The 15,609-nt window shown below is 39.8% G+C and overlaps 1 protein-coding gene across 1 annotated transcript; it reads left to right on the top strand.

Moving 5' to 3' along the window:
- Positions 1 to 312: 312 nt before the first annotated feature.
- LOC117959139 (kinesin-like protein KIF2A) lies at positions 313 to 14,331 on the top strand. The gene is made up of 21 exons (XM_034896104.1): positions 313 to 544; positions 1,457 to 1,551; positions 3,454 to 3,573; positions 4,290 to 4,344; positions 5,343 to 5,462; positions 6,542 to 6,642; positions 6,785 to 6,880; positions 8,498 to 8,552; positions 8,727 to 8,889; positions 9,025 to 9,115; positions 9,613 to 9,676; positions 9,767 to 9,858; positions 10,009 to 10,151; positions 10,259 to 10,463; positions 11,055 to 11,165; positions 11,278 to 11,345; positions 11,484 to 11,573; positions 12,119 to 12,260; positions 12,525 to 12,626; positions 12,936 to 13,071; positions 13,573 to 14,331. The coding sequence occupies exons 1-21, from the start codon at positions 484 to 486 to the stop codon at positions 13,656 to 13,658; spliced, it is 2,196 nt and encodes a 731-aa protein (XP_034751995.1). The 5' UTR covers positions 313 to 483; the 3' UTR covers positions 13,659 to 14,331.
- Positions 14,332 to 15,609: the final 1,278 nt, after the last annotated feature.

Genomic DNA, 15,609 nt, shown 5'->3' on the forward strand with positions numbered 1-15,609 from the left:
TGGGCCATTCCTGCTTTTACATGAGTTCATGAGTAATAACAATCCAATGATAGAACAAATAATAACTAAATAAACTATAATCGTATCTGTAAAACTACATTTACATACACTACATTTTCCTGATTATACTAACGGATTTATACTTCAGAATTTTTTTTTACAATGCATAACTTGCATTGCATTATTATATATTTAGTTTTTCACAGTGTGGTATTAGTACGTTTACGTAAAAAAGTAAATCTCGGAGTATTTTTCCACCGCTGCTAGTAACGTTGCAGAAGATGCTTCTTACTACTTCATCACTCGCGCATGCGCATTGCGCAGCGGCTTCCTCTGCTCTCCTCCTATGACTGACCGCTAGTGACCTCAGTTTCTGCAGGAGCAGGACCAGCAGCAGCACAACTTGAGACAGCACGCGCACGCACACACACACACACAAACACGCACGCAGGGACACAAAAAAAAAAAAACCCACGAGGAGCGATGGCCGGTGTATTCGGAAAGATCTTCGTGGGCATATACGTGGAGATAAAACGGAGCGACGGTACGTAGCTAGCTCCTCACGCACAGACACCGCTCTCCATCCGGCAGGTCCGGGTGGCACGAGCTAACGTTACCGCTGCTAAAAAAACGGGTTAAAACGGTTTCTGCTAAGCTAGCTAGCTGCTACATCTTGTCACCATTTAAAAAAAATAAAACGTCGAGTAAAGTGTTCGCGCTAACATAAATGTTATATGTCACGCTGCTGTCGACTGTCAGTGAAGCAGACACCGGCTGGTCGGCCGACCGGGGGCGCGGGCTGCCGGGTCCGTCCACCTGTGCGGCTGCCCGGCCAAAAAAAATGACACCTGCCCTGCCTCTCCTTGCCCTGGTCCTGGTCCTGGTCCTGGTCCCTGTCCCCTCCCCTCTGCATCATGGCTGTCATCCCTCCACTATGCATGTTGCTAACCGCACCAACCTGCGCTGCATCATCCAGCAGTGGCCTCTGGATCCCGGGCTGAAGGATGGCTGCATGCAGGGGGCCTCTCCCCTCCTCTGGCTGACATAGCCTGCTTTAAAAACGGCTGTGTGCTCATTTTTTACCTTACAAATGTGTGGATAAGACTCCCAATAATCTAATCAAACAGCCAGTAAATGCAGCCCTTGAAGTTGTGAATGAATGGGAAAGTCTGGATCATCATCATCCATCACGAGCCACTCCCATTAGCATCTCAGTATCCTTATTTTAGTGTCAAAATGTGACTCCAGATTATTATGTATTTTATATTTTCATCCTGCATTAAATGATCTGAAAATGATCCTCTCAGCTAGTGATGTGTTCAGCTCATGGTTGGTTTGATTTGTCAATGTCTGCCTCCTGTGTACGAAAGGCTAAAGCAGCAAATATCTACTCTACAGTCCCATCATGCAGCACTGAGCCGGCCTAGCGTCTCCTCACGTCCCTCTCTCTTTGCAGGACGAATACACCAGGCGATGGTCACATCTCTGCATGAGGACAATGACAGTGTGACGGTGGAGTGGATCGAGAATGGAGACACCAAAGGGAAAGAGGTATAGCTCTTACTAACTTCCTGTATCATGTACCTCTCTTCAGTTCTCGTCAGTTCGGTGTTTCTAGAAAACAATGTGTGGATAATTCCTCCCAAACATGAGAAAACTTTAAAAAAGACTAAGGTCCGAGTTCTGACCCACAGTGTCAGGTTAAATTCTGGTCAATAACCCAGTAACACCGTCTCTACAGCACCTGTTCACTGGTTCCACTTATTTAGTATTACTCATCATTCTCATTGTCACATCTCAGTTATTATTTTTTATTCATCATTCTCATTTCCTCTTTCAGAACTGTTCATAATGTTCATACTGTTCATATTGTAATATAATAACATAATACTATTTATCCCAGTACCCTTTGCACTATGCTCCACATTTAAATAATTAAATTGAACTCTTCATTGCACTCATGCCTCTATGTTGTTTCTGTTTAGAGTGTGTATATATTGTGTATATATTAGTGTGTATATTTTCGTTTTGGTTGTTTTTTAATGTGTAAGCACATTGTGAGTAATGATGCTCCAAAGAAAAATTCCTCGTATGTGGCTTCATACCTGGCAAATAAAGCTGATCCTGACACAGTCTCACATCTGAAGACAATCTGTCTTAATGTCACTGAGTTTTTAAGTCACAGACTAAAAGATTATACATCACCATAAGTTAAAACTTATGATAATAAAAAACATGTTGGATTTGTGTTGGAACGTCAAGACAGGAAAGAGATTGACTTTCTTGCAATTAATTGAATTTTGATCGCAATTTTGATTACGGCTCAAAATGATAATTTTACCCTTATTTCTCTTATTTTCTCTCGTGTGCAGAAGGGGAATTCAAAAAGTTCAAACGGGAAAAGTAGTAAGGGACAATTCACAGTTCGAGGTGTTTTCACTGTTGTTTTAACTGTTTTTTAAGTTTAATAAATGCAACATTTTTTTCCAAAAGTCACTGAGTAATCGTGTTAAATGATCGTGATTTCAATATTGACCAACATAATTGTGATTATGAGGATTCAATAATAAATTAGCACTACTTTCTCTGTTCGGTCATCTCTGTACTGGTGTTGTTACAGACCCGTCTGTCCTTGTGTTGTTAAAGACCTGTCTGTACTGGTGTGTGTTGTTACAGACCTGTCTGTACTGGTGTGTGTTGTTACAGACCTGTCTGTACTGGTGTGTGTTGTTACAGACCTGTCTGTATTGGTGTTGTTACAGACCTGTCTGTCCTTAAGTTGTTACCATAGACTGTATATTATTAATATTAACGGTCTATGGTTGTTACAGACCTGTCTGTACTGGTGTTGTTACAGACCTGTCTGTATTGGTGTTGTTACAGACCTGTCTGTATTGGTGTTGTTACAGACCTGTCTGTCCTTAAGTTGTTACCATAGACTGTATATTATTAATATTAACGGTCTATGGTTGTTACAGACCTGTCTGTACTGGTGTTGTTACAGACCTGTCTGTACTGGTGTTGTTACAGACCTGTCTGTACTAACCACCGTGGACTCGCTTTTTCCGACGAGCTGGGACAATTAGTCCACGAAGGTCTAGGGTTTATGGGAAATGATGTTTGTTAAAGGCAGCTAAAAAACACTTCTCATCGTTTATAAAAAACGACCGTTCTTATCTTTTAACATGCAAGGAGCTACAGGACATACTGAAGATGAGGCTCTGTTCCAGGGCTAAATGTTTAGTCTTTTTAATTTATTTTTACTTTATAATGTGTCAAAAATGACCAAATGTCAGTGGGATTTTGAGTGAAGTTTTCTGACCACTGGAACAGAACCTGGAAGTCCTGGTTTCACTTCAGCTCTCTGTGTACAGAGCTCTCTTGCAAGATAGCTCTAATTCTGAATAAGATTAAGTTATAATAATATTAATCTTTGTCTTGTTTCTGCCCCAGATTGATCTGGAGAGCGTCTTCGCTCTGAATCCAGATGTTGTTCCTGACGAGGAGATACCACAGAGTCCCGAGGCTCCTCTTCCTCCCTCCAATGCCGCCAAAACCAGCAAACTCCCCAAGGTCTGCTCCTCATCATCAATCCTTTGCCGATATAATCCATTACCATGACATGTTTCAATTATTATTCATGACTGGAAGAAAACAAGCTGTTTTTGTCCAATTTAGGGACTTTTTTCGAGGCAGTTTAGTGTTCACTTTCTTGTCAAAGGGCATCGGTTTGTTTAACGACATTTTTAGGGACACTTTGTGCCTAAACTGCCATAATGTAGTTATAAAGTATTTATATTTTCCACTACAAGTACTTACTTTTTCAATTGTATTTATGGTCACAGGTGAATGTAACTTATATTATGGTTACCTGCTTTTGCATTAACACTTTAATTAAATATTCAATTTAATTTTAGGGTCACTTACAACACTGCAATGTTGTTTTTCTTGTACTATGGCAATTGCACTTTACTTTACCTTACTTTACTTTACTCTACTTCAGTCTACCTTCTGCACATTGTCTACTGTTTGCCTGTTTTTCTTGTGTGTTAACTTGTTTGTTTGTTTTGCTTTCATTGTTGAGAATGCTGCTGTAACAAAGGAATATCCCCGCTGTGGGATGAATCAAGTATCATCTAATCTAATCTAATCTAATGATTTCAGCATGTAATTCTCTATGAATGGGACAGCCAGTGTTGCATGTTGTTATTGAACAGTGTCTCTGAACTCTGTCTCCTTTCAGCTTTGCAAAGGTTCATGGCGCTTTCTTTTTGTTTTTATATTTTCAGACCAAACGGATGACAGCAATACCTAAAGCTGAGAATCCTCCACGGGAGAACAGAGGTATGTTTGATTTAAATCAGAGGATTTCAAACCGACTTTCTCCCGCGCTTAGTGTTCTTTAAAAAATCCAATCCAGTCATATCTGGACACACAGACATGATATTTATGTTAGATTCAGTGTGACTTACAGTTTGTGAGGACATCATTATCTCCGCTGCTCATCACACATTTATGTCGGTGGAGCCGCCTAGAAATCAAGGGAAAAAAGACATGTTAAAGCACAGATTGTTGCTGATATTCTGTTTTTTTAATGAATTGTAAAGAGTAGGCAAAAATAAGCCTTGGCCTTCAGCCTGTAGATGCAATCACACTGTTTTTTTACAAGAATTTCCAGGTAGAAAAACCTCTTCATCTAAAATGCTTATTTTGATGCTTTCACATATCAACACTATGACTAACGTTAGCGTTGAGAGCTAATTTCCCTGGCGGGCCACAGCCAATGACAGCACGAGACTAGCAGTCAGTCCGACCGGCGGTGAGATGTTGCTGTTCCTAACGCCAGCACAGCAGCACAGTACAGAAAATACACACATTAGACCTCAGACTGCTCGGACCACATACTGTATATATAGATCTTTATATGTTACAGTTACGGTTGTAACTGTAACATATGACATATGACAAGAGAAATAAATAACAAGTTTGCAGATTTCAAACCTCTTCACAATTCAAATCAGCGGCGATGCCGCGCTGATTCGGCTTAATCCATTTATACTTATCAATTTTGTGAGTTATATTGTGTGGAAATTGGCCCAAATTGTAGTCTTCATTATAATGTAAAACGAAATAAACCATTTATTTATCAAATGATTAAAATAGTCATTTATTTTTGGACTATTGACTAATGGATTAACTGACTTATCGTTTCCACTCTAACTACCAGCATGGAAAGATACCAGTAGATTTGAGAGGAAAATATTATATATTATATTGTTAGTTTGTTTAATAATCTTTTACAAATGCATGACTATTATCTTGGATTTTCTGTTTGTTCTCAGCTGCAGCGGTGGGAACCACCCGGGCCCGTCCCAGCCAGCAGAGCCAGGCTGCAGAGCCGCCCCCCCCCGCCATCGCTCCCCAGTCGGCACTCAACCAGTCGCTGCTGCAGCTGCAGAACGGTAACACACACCCTCTGCATCTGGATCAGGCGTTTCCCAGGTTCAGTCAAGGCCACCTCAGTGGGATATAGTAAACTAAAACTACAACTAAAACGACAATATGCAGTAAAAAATATTTTATAAACTGATATCTAATAAAAAAACAATGGCAGCTCGATTATGGGGAAAAATCTCTTGGTCAATATTGAAATCCTGATTATTTAACACTATAAATCATTGACTCTTAGAAAGATGTTGCACTTATTGAACTTAAAAAAAAAAAGTGTTAATACTTTCCCTGTTGAACTTGTTGAATTCCCTTTTCAGAACAACAGACAAGATAGGAGTTTACTTGCAAAATGTAATGTGGAAAAAATTACATTTCACAAATGCTAGGAGCTAAAATCGATCAAAATATGATTAAATTCACAGCCCCAGTGTGTTGTTATTTACTGGCGCAGGGTAACGTTGCAGAGGCCACAACCAGTGAAGTCATGCTCCCACACAGCTGTGAGCGCGAGGGCGTCAAAGGCTCTTTCACGGTTGCCCTCTGGCTCGGCTTCTGGACTCATACTACAGCTCTTGTTTTAGTTTCCAGCTGTGGACGTTTAATTAGCATAGATGTACATCTGCTGTTGAAATATACAGCGTAATAACTTCAGATTCAACCCTCAAAGCATGACATTTGAAATCAAGCAGAATCACTAGATTTTTAACTGTTGAAAACCAACAATGAATGTGAATGTGAAGTATTATGCATGTACGCAAAGCCGGATAGATTTTATTCTTCAGTGCAATAAAGCTCCATCCAAAAACTATTAACAACCACTGGCATAGGAAGTATTTAGAAGTTCTTTATAAGTTAAAGTAACAAAATGAGAGTGTAAAAGTCTGTAAAAGAGTTTATTTTATTTTATCTAAGTAAAAGTGTATAATCAGAATTATGTACTTAAAGTATCAAATGCAAAAGTAGTAATATTACATTATTATATCTTATTGGTTTGTTGCAGTGGAAACATGTTAGTATTAAGTAGTATTTTCATGTAGTATTTGCAAGTGAATTACTTTTTGTCGTGACTGTTTTCCGCCGTTGTTTCCAGCACGGAGGAAATCTAACTGTGTGAAGGAGGTTGAGAAGCTGCAGGAGAAACGGGAGAAGAGACGACTTCAGCAGCAAGAGCTCAGAGAGAAGAGGGCGCAAGTGAGGAGCAAACCCACACACACACACACACGCACACAGACACACAAACGCACGCACGCACGCACGCACACACACACACACACACACACACACGTTTCATTTGATAGTTCACTTGTTACGTTTGCTTTTTGTTCCATTTCAGGAGGTGGATGTCAATTTACCAAACTATGAAATCATGTGTATGATCCGAGACTTCAGAGCCAGTCTGGACTACAGGCCTTTAACCAGCAACGACCTGGTAAGTCTGGTTTAGAGCCGGGTTTCCATCCAGATCCTGTAAATGGAAACAAGAGAGGGTGTCCAGATAGTTGAGCACTTAATAAGCAGGGATGCACGATATTTTGGTTTTTTAATTGTCATCGCCATATCAACTGAGGCAATAACCATATCACCATAAAGACACTGGTTGAAAGAAAACGTTACTAGAAAACTGCACTTTAAAATGTAAATGTCATGCATTTATATTTGATTTGTTTATCACAAGCAATCAACAGCGTTGCAAAAGAAAACAAAACAAATTAAAACAAAAAAATGAAACCACTATCAAAATTGACCAAAAACCCCCAAAAATAAAAAAGGATAAGTTTGAGATAAGGAGCATGCGGGAGCATACAGCTTATTAGGTCCTGCACCTACTTTATAATATTATGTATTATATATTATTATTATGTTATTAAAAACCAATAGCTATGCAAATACAGCATACGATCTTTCAGGTCTTACAATAACTTACAACAACATACAACAAAACCCTTACATTTCAGTTCCATTCCCATGTTTCGGTCTATTTCTTCCTGTATTTGTCAGGTAATGATTTGATTTTTAACTGAATAATATAATGGCTGTTTGATGCCATTGTTCAGTACATTCCACACGATCATATTGAATATTCAATTCAATCTTCAGTTTGTTCAATTAAAGAATGTTGGTTATGATTTCCTTTCATTTGTTTTAAATTCAACAAGCAATTCATTGTATTTTAGCAGAAGAAAGGCAGAACTGAGTACATGGTTTATTTATCGCAAGTAATGTCGTTATCACAATATTCAACAAAGTTATCGCAAATTCTCCTAAAATGATGTAGCCCTAGATTTAAGGACATTCAGTTCTGGTAATTTCCTCCATAAACTATTCTCTCTTTACTTTTATTTATTGCACTTTAGCTACGCTAGCGATATACACTTCCTGTTTAGTTTTTCCCAGAGGGGATCAATAAAGGATTCTGATAATCACCAGGCATCCAGTTATCATCAGATAAGAAGTGAATTTCCTATATTTTTTACATTAAGTCGGCTGTAGATGCATCCGTGAGATCTTAATTAGAAACAACTACTGGGTATTTAACCAAAAGAACGCAGCTTTATAGCTTGTGGTGGAGCTTGTTTTCATCAACTACACTATAACAAGCGTAATCTTTAACCTTACTAGTCATTACAGGCTCATGCAGCCAAACATTGTTAAGAACCACGTTGCTTGGTTTTAATCCCAAATCTTCCAAATAAACTGCATGGCTGGTTGCATTTTTAGGGAAATGTGTATAAAATGATGCGTAAGACATCTAGAATACTTCCATTTGATGAATTGGTGCAGCCATACAAAATATTGTGGTTGCAATATTTCACTCAATGTCGTTCATGTAGCTTCAATAAAGAACTGAAACAAGCGAATACAGAAAATATGTGAAACTCAGCGTGGAATACGCAGGTTTTTCCAATTGTAAAGCTACATGTGGGGAAATAAATGTGTAAATTGCTACTCTCTTCGCGATGTCTGCAACACAGTATGCAGTACATAAAGGACTGTATGTCCTGAGAGATGATGTAAAGTATAATTTATCTGCCTTTTGATGTTTCAGATCGAGGAGCACAGGATATGTGTGTGTGTACGGGCACGTCCACTCAATAAAAAAGGTAATTCGAGTAGCTTTATACAATCGATGTGTTTGGACACAACGCAAAGTTAATGCCGTCATCCTCTAAAAGTCGCCTTGTCTGAACAGTTTTAATACCTGACATATTTTTGTACCGTAACGTTTACGCATTAACAGAAATTGTAATGAAAAGTATTTGTCCATGTCTCTGTAGAGTTGACAATGAAGGATCTGGACGTGATCACCATTCCCAGTAAGGACGTGGTGATGGTCCATGAGCCGAAGCAGAAGGTCGACCTGACCCGCTACCTGGAGAACCAAACGTTCCGATTCGACTACGCCTTCGATGAGAACTCCACCAATGAAATGGTTTACAGGTAACTGGTTTCTCTATAGAACCCTGAAATGTTTAATATGGAATAAATTAAAATACTTCTCTCTCTCTCTCTCTCCCACTCTGCCTCTCTCTCTCCCCCTCTCTCTCTCTCTCTCTCTCTCCCTCTCTCTCTCAGGTTCACTGCTCAGCCACTGGTTGAAACCATTTTTGAGCGGGGCATGGCGACTTGTTTTGCTTACGGACAAACAGGAAGTGGAAAAACCCATGTGAGTGCTTCGAATTTTGAACAAAACTAAATGTTTTTAGTCAGTGTAGCCCCATGATTCTTCAAGTTAAATTTAAGACTCTTAAAGACCTTTTTTACACCACTTGGGATGAAATTTTAATGCCAACTTTAAGGCGATATAATGGAAAATCAGTGTGGATCTAAGTCCAAGAAAAGAAGTATTATCAAATACCATTACCCAAATTTAATGAAACCATTTAAGTGAAGTTTCTATGCTAATGAGATCAAATTAATAATATATGTGTTGCATTTAGAGCTTTCATGCTATGAAACTAAAAATACAAAATAAGTGAATTTACCCCCACAAAATATTTATTTAATCCTGTGAAATGACAAGAAAAAAATGTAAGACCTTCCTAAACTCGAAACTCAGTACTGTTAAGGCCTAAGTTCTTAGAATACTAAATGTAATACTAAAAGCCTTTGGGAACCCCGTTAGTGCCCATTTCCTGTTTTAACTCGTATCTTCTTTTTAAGACGATGGGAGGGGACTTTTCAGGGAAGAACCAGGACTGCTCTAAAGGGATCTATGCACTGTCTGGTTAGTGTCTCCTGCTCCTCCACAGTGTTCTCACGGCAGGTCACTGCTTCTCAACGCATTTTGAAGTCTCTGTTTTCTTCCCTTGTGCAGCCAGAGATGTCTTCCTCATGATTAAGAAACCAAATTACAAGAAGTTGGATCTCCAGATCTTTGCCACATTTTTTGAGATTTACAGCGGAAAGGCAAGTGTCTTTTAACACTTTTATTAATAGATTTATTTAAGAAGAAGACTGAGTGTTGCCTCTGACACTTTGATGCAAGCCTAACTGACCAAAATCTCTCTGATGCATTTTCAGTCCTGACCCAATTTGTGTTTGCATATAAAAAAAAAGGTGTTTGACCTTCTCAACAACAAAACCAAGCTGCGGGTCCTGGAGGACGGGAAGCAGCAGGTGCAGGTGGTGGGGCTACAGGAGAGGGAGGTGAAGTGCACAGAGGATGTCCTCAAACTCATTGAAGTGGGAAACAGCTGCAGGTAGGAGACCGTCGTTTAAATGAAATGGCACCAAGTCCAGAAGTTTGTTTCTGAAAGGTTTGGACCGGTCCTCGGGGATTAGCTTCATGTCTTTGCGTCTCCTTCAGGACCTCCGGCCAGACCTCGGCAAACGCTCACTCGTCTCGGAGCCACGCCGTCTTCCAGATCATTCTCCGTCGGCGGGGGAAGATGCACGGAAAGTTCTCCCTCATTGATCTGGCGGGGAACGAGAGAGGAGCCGACACCTCCAGCGCGGACCGCCAGACCCGCCTCGAAGGAGCTGAGATCAACAAGAGCCTGCTGGCGCTAAAGGTCTCCTGCTCAGTCCTCATCAAGCTACCTCTTATCAAAATCTCAGTCGTCTAGTTCAGTGGTTCCCAAACCTTTTCAGTTCAAGACCCAAAAGAGAAATTTGGTGTCTCCCCAGGACCCAAATTTACAAAAATACACCATGAATCATTGTACCATCTACATTTTTAAACTGTGGACAAAAGACGAAACAAACCATGAATTTAAATGTATATGAAGTATATTTATTCCGTTATAAAAGTAACCAAAAACAGAAAAGGTCTATATTCTCCTTTCTGTGTCTCCCCCCCTTTCTCAACTCATGTTCTTATCCCCTCCCATCATCCCTCAGTACCGACACCAAATTCTTTTTAAATAATGCTGACTTAAATTTAATGAGATGTGTGTGGCTGGTTGAAGATATCAACCAGCTGATCTAGTCTAGGTTTGGGTTTTGAAAATGCCATTCTGAAGTCATGCTGAGCATTTAGTTTGTTCTCTGCCATTTGGCGACCCAATAAAACGGGTCTGCGACCCATTTTGGGTCCCGACCCTAAGTTCGGGAAACATTGGTCTAGGCTAATTGATGATGATGATGTTCCTGTCTGTCCGCAGGAGTGCATTCGAGCGCTGGGCAGGAACAAACCTCACACTCCGTTTAGAGCCAGCAAGTTAACCCAGGTGCTGCGAGACTCCTTCATAGGAGAAAACTCCAGAACATGCATGGTAGGACCAAAGCAGAGCTGTGCGTATGTTACTGTTCCTCCTGTGGACGAATGCATTATTCAAAATATAACTGTTTTCAGTTGATAAATATTGATCTAACTCTCCTGCACAGATTGCAACCATCTCTCCTGGAATGGCGTCATGTGAAAACACCTTGAACACGCTGAGATACGCCAACAGGTAAATCACAGAGTTTTTGGGGTTTTTTTATCTTTAAATTAACTTGATGTGAGAATAGTTGCAATGCATAATGTGATCCTCTCCTGTCTCTTCTTCTTGGGCTTGTGTTTTCCTTTCTTTCTCCGGCCGTGTTTCCAGAGTAAAGGAGTTCGGGATAAGTCCCTCCGACATTCCCTTCTCCCAGAGTGGAGGTGGAGGGAGTCGCTCTGAACTCTCCCCTTCTTATGAGTACGATCGATTTACTACGTCTCTCACAATTTCTCTCCATGTTGCTCTTCACAACAAGCTACCACCCCATTGCCATGTGACATCACTCATCAAAACCACTTTTTGGTTCTTCCTGGCCACTCAGAAGTTATCCAAGTTGCTTAGAGCTGTAGAAATGTTAGTCTTTTTCCCCCCACCCCTAGTGGATAGTATAAACAGTTTTTTTTTTTTTTAATATATATATATATATATATATATATATATGCTGCGGAGTATTAACAAGCCTTTACAGTAGGATGATAATGCACGTTGGCCCAATATTACTTTATCCCAAAGTTTTTTTTTTATCTATTTTTTTAATTTTGCATTACAAGTTTTATTTATGATGTTGACGTGCTTTTATTTTACCCAGTCTTGCATGCAGTCAGTGTGTCGTGTTTGTTGTTTCACTGAAAGGTTTTGAGCATTTTCCCCTGCAACATGTCTGCATGTTGAATGCACCTACCCACCTTTTTGCTACATCACATACCTCAGCAGCAGTCCCAACACTCATATTGTTTTTTCAGGGTGAAGGAGCTGACGGTGGACCCTTCAGCAGCGATGGACATCCATCAGGGAGGACATAACCAGCTGGAGGTGCTGGAGGCTCAGTGGGGGGTCGGCAGTTCTCCACAGAGAGACGATCTGAAGCTGCTCTGTGAACAGAACGTAAGACAAACACGTATTCATTCCCTCGTGTGTGTGTAGGCTTGACTTAACAGAGCAACTAAAGGAAAGGTCAAGTCTTAAAACAATAACAATACTCACATTCACATATGTCCATTTAAACAGTATTTGGTTGCTGTAATCATTCCTCCTATTCATACTGGCCGTTATAGAGAGACACACAGGGTTTTTGGGTTCCAGCAGACTGCAGTCCATCATGTCACAGTGTCACTGGCGTAAAAACAAACATGGCCACTCTCTCTGCAGGAGGAAGAGGTCTCCCCGCAGCTCTTCACTTTCCATGAAGCCGTCTCTCAGCTGGTGGAGATGGAGGAGCAGGTCCTGGAGGACCACAGGGCCGTCTTCCAGGTACAGTAGACCCTTCAGGACTAGAAGATGCTCAAAAAAGTCAGAGTATTATTTTAACGTGCAAAATGTGCAAATCCATCGATCAAAATGTGTCTAAACCCTGAGAGATATTGTAAGAATCCAAAACCTATAGATCAATACAGAATGTTTTACCATATTTTCCCTCAAGTAATCCATATCTAATGTCCATTATAGCTCAAATTTAGGGCAGAAGTTCATTCCCGTTGTCTTTATCGGCCTGTTTTCTTTACTTTATAAAGTTTAAACAACACAGAAGCGTGGTGTTACAACTGCAGCGTGTCCTTACAGGAGTCCATCCGCTGGCTGGAAGATGAGAAGGTGCTTCTGGAAATGACGGAGGAGGTGGACTACGATGTTGAATCATTTGCAACTCAACTAGAACAAATCCTGGACCAGAAGATTGACATCCTCACTGAGCTGAGAGGTAAAGATCAGTTGTTCATTTGGTGTGTACAAATAGTGAGAAATGGCGTAACAATTACTCAGAGCCCGAGGGGACACAGTCCAAACCTCAACATCAACACTAAAACTTTACAAGTAGCACTAAACAGTTGTCCAAAATTGTTTTCATTTTATGTCTGTCATTCAATTAATCCAGTAGTTCCCTTTCTGCAGGTGTTGTGTTAAATTGGCTTTATTTATTTATTTATGATTATTGTCTCATATCCATCGCAGTCCCCAGAAATTAACTAATGAAAATCTAAACCGTATCATGGCAGACTTGTGATATCAGCAAACTGTTGTTCAGAGAGTCAATATAATGTTGTTTTGCGATAAAAGTTGTGATTTACACCCCTACTAAACAGGTCTTCAGTATGATTCAAATGGCATGAGAAGAAAAGAAGAATGTGCAGTACTTGTACAGTAACTGTACTTAGTTACACTCCAGCACGGGTAACCTGGGCTGTATTTTCTCCTCTTTCAGATAAAGTCAAGTCGTTCCGCTCTGCACTGCAGGAAGAGGAGCAAGCGAGCCAACAGATAACGCCGAAGAGGCCTCGTGCACTATAGAAACACATCCAACGTATGATATTCACTGTAATATTGACTTAAGAAAGGTGAAGGCCCGCCACTGAGGAGGTCAAGAGCTGATGTAGCTCAGCTGTGATTTCATGACTTACTGTCTCCTGTGCGTTCGGTCTGTCCTTAACCTCTTTGCTGTACAGGCTGCCGTCGCTTCCCATCATGCATCTGTCCATCTGTAAAACCAAAGAGCAGACCGTCTTTGCTCTTTTATTCCCTTGTGAAGTGTATTTATAAGGTTTTGTATGTGTGACAAGTCACAAGTGCTTCATTTTAAAACAAAAAAGACTAATTATTATGTTTAAAAGACATTTTTATAGAGTCAAATCATAGCTTATCCTCACTTTGGCCAATTTTATAAACAACTTTTGTTATTTTGTGCAATATTTGGAGGATTTTATTCCTGTTCGTCCCTCTTGTTACAGCTCAGGGTTGAACAGGGCGTGTGTGTAAAATGAGCCACTGTGTGTTTGTGTTGATACTGTGTGTATTATATGTCTGACTGAGAGAAAGCTTAAAACTAATATTAAACTTGCATTACATTCAATGACCTGATGGTGGCACTATAATCAAAGACAGAGCACTTGATCTCAGTGTTCCACACAACAATTACTGAAACAGTAATTTTTCATTTGCCAAAATAAAGGAACTCTACTTCTTGTTGATGTCCTTATTTATTCTGTAAACAGGTTTAAATGTGAAGATTATTATGTATTTGTTACTTCTGACAGACTGTGTTTATTCACAACATGTTACAGCAGGGACGTGCACAGACATTTGAAGGGGCCATTGCTGTAATCTGGAAAAAAGGCAGCGTCCCTCTCTGATCTGGAGACTAGTGGTCGGCCTCATCTTGAATAGAATTATTAAAATCTGAATAAAGTAACTTATACAGTTAATTGCATCTTTTACGACATGCATTTTAAAAACTGAGCTCTGACACTAGTGCTGCCAGTTGACCTTTAGACTGTGGCTGCACTCAATGATTCTGGTTGAGATAATTAATGTTAGGATTTGGCACCATAAATAATATTTGTGTGTGTACATACTGTATATATATTATAAAGAACAATAACAACATGACTACAGCTAGTAAACGTATTTTATCCAACTGGAACTTTTGATGTACAGTACATAAAATAACTAATTCACAACAGTATACGGCACAGATGCAATTTACTGTGTATTTATTATAAAATGAAACATTTGTTTTAATGAGTTATTAGCCTACTACAACTTAAATATTATATTTCTTTATTTACAGAAGCAAGGTTCAGATAATTAAAGAAAATGCTTCTGATAAAATAGGTCAACTTCAAATTAAATGAATGATGTAGGATGGCAGCTTGGCTTTATCAGATGTTTCTCTCACAGCTGGTCTGCTACCAGTTTTAATGCAGCTCTGCAGACTTTCAGCTCTTTTAGCTTCTTTGAGCTCTTTCTCTCTCTTCTTCTTCGTTGTGAAGGCGCACGCAACTAACATTGGGCTATAATCTTTTTAATGCAAAGTTTATTACATGAACCAATTGCGAACTTAATGTAACATCTCATGACAAAATAAGGCGCCTTTAAAATTTTACTAACGGCACATCTTATTGTTGGTTGAAATCTCACGTGACATATTGACTGTACACAACGTGTGAGTTAGCATGATTCAAGATCCCTGACGTCACATCTGAGCCTCTGCAGAACGAACACTGACGTAACGGACGTAACGTAGCCACGTTAGCTACGTTAGCCTGCTGCTGCTACAGCTGTCATTAGCTTCGTTACAAGCTGAAGCTGCATATTATTCAAAGCTCAAGAGGATTTGTTTGGCTACTGTTCCCAGAGCATTTGTCGTAGTCTCCATAACTTAAAAAACTTACGTGAAGACAGAAGAGCTCGGCTTTCTTTCACTTGCGGTGCTCCGTGTGTGAGAATATAAACAAAGTCACGT

This window comes from Etheostoma cragini, chromosome 16, assembly GCF_013103735.1.
Source record: "Etheostoma cragini isolate CJK2018 chromosome 16, CSU_Ecrag_1.0, whole genome shotgun sequence".
Lineage (NCBI taxonomy): Eukaryota > Metazoa > Chordata > Actinopteri > Perciformes > Percidae > Etheostoma > Etheostoma cragini.

Excerpts from the sequence above, each read along its gene's own strand:
- LOC117959139 (XM_034896104.1), top strand. The coding sequence starts at position 484 with ATGGCCGGTGTATTCGGAAAGATCTTCGTGGGCATATACGTGGAGATA. Across the intron at positions 9,859-10,008 it reads TTGAGATTTACAGCGGAAAG|GTGTTTGACCTTCTCAACAA; the intron begins GCAAGTGTCTTT and ends ATAAAAAAAAAG. Across the intron at positions 10,464-11,054 it reads AGAGCCTGCTGGCGCTAAAG|GAGTGCATTCGAGCGCTGGG; the intron begins GTCTCCTGCTCA and ends GTCTGTCCGCAG.